At 34.9% G+C, this 3,787-nt stretch overlaps 1 protein-coding gene across 1 annotated transcript; it reads right to left on the bottom strand.

Annotated features, from left to right (window-relative positions):
• Positions 1-903: 903 nt before the first annotated feature.
• LOC148928602 (uncharacterized) lies at positions 904-2,065 on the bottom strand. Its single transcript, XM_089069563.1, has one exon. It carries the CDS (start codon positions 2,063-2,065, stop codon positions 1,046-1,048), a length of 1,020 nt encoding a protein of 339 aa, XP_088925689.1. The 3' UTR covers positions 904-1,045.
• Positions 2,066-3,787: the final 1,722 nt, after the last annotated feature.

Raw genomic sequence — 3,787 nt, forward strand, 5'->3', positions numbered from 1 at the left:
TCTAGCCGTCTGGGTTGTAGGTTGTGAAGGCAAGGTTGTTGGCCAAATAGCTATATCCTCGATTAGTTGATCGAGTTGCTGATTTTGTTCAACAATTTTTTCTTCCCATTCATTGTCTTCAAGAAGATTGAAAGCTTCAAAATTAGAACTTGATGACATTTTTTAGGGAGAGTTGGCTCAATAATCGTGAGAGGATTTGTGTATAATTTTCTTGAAGCATATAAGTAAATATATAGAAGTAATTTGTTGAGCATAGGATTCCACTACTATCATTTGTGATCACATGGGTTGTCCTTGGATTCCACCACCACTTGTGATAGAAAATGACTTGTCATGTAATCATACTTTGATTTTCGTGATCACATGGGTTGTCATTGGATTCCACCCCCACTTGATAGAAAATGACTTGTCATATAGTCACACTTTGATTTTCGTGATCACATGGGTTATCATTGGATTCCACCACCACTTGTGATAGAAAATGCCTTGTCATGTAGCCATACTTTGATTTTCGTGATCACATGGGATGTCATTAGATTCCACCACCATTTGTGATAGAAAATGCCTTGTCATGTAGCCATACTTTGATTTTCGTGATCACATGGGTTATCATTGGATTCCACCACCACTTGTGATAGAAAATGCCTTGTCATGTAGCCATACTTTGATTTTCGTGATCACATGGGATGTCATTAGATTCCACCACCATTTGTGATAGAAAATGCCTTGTCATGTAGCCATACTTTGATTTTCGTGATCACATGGGTTGTCATTGGATTCCACCCCCACTTGATAGAAAATGACTTGTCATATAGTCACACTTTGATTTTCGTGATCACATGGGATGTCATTGGATTCCACCCCCACTTGTAATGTCATGTAGTCATACTTTGATTGAAGGGCTTATCACATAAACTGGAAATTACATAAGCAACATAAATTAAAGATTACATACTAAGCAACAGAAATTGAAGATTACACACTAAGCAACAGAAGTTGAAATTTGCATAATAAGAAACATACATTGAAAACAGATAAACTACGATCAATTCCCAAATAATTCTGCTATTAGATTGCGTTTCAACGTTTCTTCTTCTGGAGTTAAGTCCCTCCTAGCCATCAGCGGAGTAAGGATAGCTGCCTTGATGTTCCGTTCCTGAATATCACTAGCTGCTTTGATCTTCCGTTCTTGAATATCACATTCCCTTTCACGTGTAACTCTCATTTCACGCAGTGCTGCAGTGAAATCATTAGGGATTGTATATGAAGACGTTGCAACTTCTTTGCCTCTTCTTTTAGCCTTACTCTTAGCTTGATCTCTTCCGGTAGGACGCTGCAATGTTGAAGAACGACTCTCAGGAATGGAGTCAATTTGAGGTCCTCCTTCCTCACTAGTCCTCGACCTTTTTGAGCTCCCACGACTTTCTTCAAGACTATCTTCATCTGGCTGGAAACGCGTTGAACCAGTACTATTCAATTTCAATTCCCACTTAGGATTGTATCTCATCACCTCCTCAAACACCTTATGGTGAGTAAATTTTCTCTTACCATACAGTTGTTGAGCGGCTTTCTCAATGTCCTCTTTAGATTGGCCACTTGTAGCTCGATCATGTGCTTTTTTGTATGCAGCAATCCACTTTGTGACATTTGTGTTGAGTCGTTTGTAGCGTTGTCTCAATGACTCTAAACTTCTTTGTTGGCCCATTCCTGGATTTTCTTTTCTTGCTTCCTCATATTGATCAAGAACCTTTTGCCATAGATGGGCATTAGTTTGGTTGGTGCCAACAATTGCATCCCTGCTCACGAAACAATAAGCAGACATTAATGACATGTCTTCTTGCTCACTCCAATCATGTGGAGTGTTTGAAGCACTCAAGTTGGTTGGTGATATGACTTGGCTTGAATGTTGGTTTTGAAATGAATTTTGGAATTGATCAGAATTTGGAAAATCATCAAAACTAGGGAAATAATCTTGAGAAGGATTAAAATTTTGGGAAGGGTTGTAGTTTTGGGAAGGATAGAAATTTGGGGAATCGGAGAATATATTATTCTCATCATCATCCATAGTTAGCAACAAAGTAAGCTTAAAAATATGAAATTTTATCAAACAAGAAGATTATAGGAGGAGGAAAGAGATATTTTTTTTTGTGTGCAAACTATAGCAAATGTGGTCTCTATTTATAGAGGAAGAAAAATTATGAATTTTGATATAATTTTTATAATTTTATAATATTTTATATTAAAGATATATTAATTTAAAAGTATATATATATCAACCAATGAGATTGTGCCATTTGGCACAATCTCATTGGATGATGGAATGGAGACCGCCTGGTTGGTGTTTGGGTGGAGAGAGACCGTGGTCTACTTGAGATTGAGACAATATTATTGATTTTTTATTTTTTTTTTAAAGGTGGGGTGAGGTGGCGGTCGACCCACCCCACCGATAAACATAGTCTAAGGACAAGGAGTAAAAGTGCGTTTGTGCCCACTTCCGTGCTCTTAGCTAAGAGCACGGATGAGGATGCTCTTACACTCACACTCTTTTACAAAACAATCATAGAAAAGTGGAGCTCGCATTCCACTAACTCATTTTCCTATTTTTCTTCATAAAGTCAAATAATTTCTTAAAACTCGTGCCGAGTAAAAATGTGACTATAAATGGCGGAAAGAGGGAGTACATTATATCAATGAGGGCTAACATATACTCCCTCCGTCCTATAAGAATATGCACTCTTTCCTTTTTGGTTTGCCTCACAAAAGTATGTAATTTTTTAATTTTGAAACCATTTTTCTCTCTATTGAGGTGAGACTCATTCTTGATCTTTCTATCTCTTTTACTTTACTAATTGTATGAAGTATTAAAATTCATGCTTAACCAAAAGTACATACTCTTGTGGAATAGAAAGAGTATTAAAAAATAAATATGTGCTATTTATTTATTTATTATTTATATGATAAATTGATCTTGTCAAATGCAACATCTGGATAACAAGTTAACAACTTGCAACCTCACTTTGAGTTGTGCATACCCCATTTGCTGTTGGATCTACATTGGATTTTGTTTGTCACCAAAATCTCACTCATTGTTTTTATTTACAGGGATGGTATTGTCATTCGAAAAGGGAAAATATACTATTTTGATACAATTCTTTTTAAAGAGGAAAATATTACTTTTAAATTACAAAATCAATATTTTTATTTTATAAAAAAAAATGTCTTGAACGATGCCATCACTCAACATCTACAATTAGGTTATGTATTTTAAAAAAAAAAAAAAAGTTCAATTGTAATTTCAGTGTGACAATTAATATGCCGCGTCCGAAACTGAGAAATGGACCTCGTGACATTTTAATGATACTTTACAAAATTTAAGAACATTTATCTTAAACGAAAATAGTACTCCATTCGATAGTAGATTATATTTTTCAATTAGTTGTCGATTACGAGGTATACTTAAACCCAATATTATACATATAGTGAAAGAGCTTTCATGTTTTTCTTGTACGCAATTATTTCTGAATTAATGAAATTAAGTAACGATTAACTATGCAACAGTTGTTGCAACTGCATCGAATCAATTATTTGGGTAGTTGCCGTTTTCTTTCTTTTTAATCAAGTACGATTTTTCTCTTCAACCGATGCATGCCAATCGTTGGATTAATTTAACATTAATCAAAGCTAAATGCATCCTTTATTCAAATCTACTTAGAAGGAAGTGAAGATATTTAGGCATCGTAGATTCATTAAAAATGGATAAAATAAAGGCATAAATTAAAGCCTAATA

Source organism: Salvia hispanica, chromosome 4 (assembly GCF_029641045.1).
Source record: "Salvia hispanica isolate PSC_SH4W2 chromosome 4, Shi_PSC_v1, whole genome shotgun sequence".
Lineage (NCBI taxonomy): Eukaryota > Viridiplantae > Streptophyta > Magnoliopsida > Lamiales > Lamiaceae > Salvia > Salvia hispanica.

Bases quoted from the DNA above. Each gene is read 5' to 3' on its own strand.
- LOC148928602 (XM_089069563.1), bottom strand. From the start codon at position 2,065: ATGGATGATGATGAGAATAATATATTCTCCGATTCCCCAAATTTCTAT.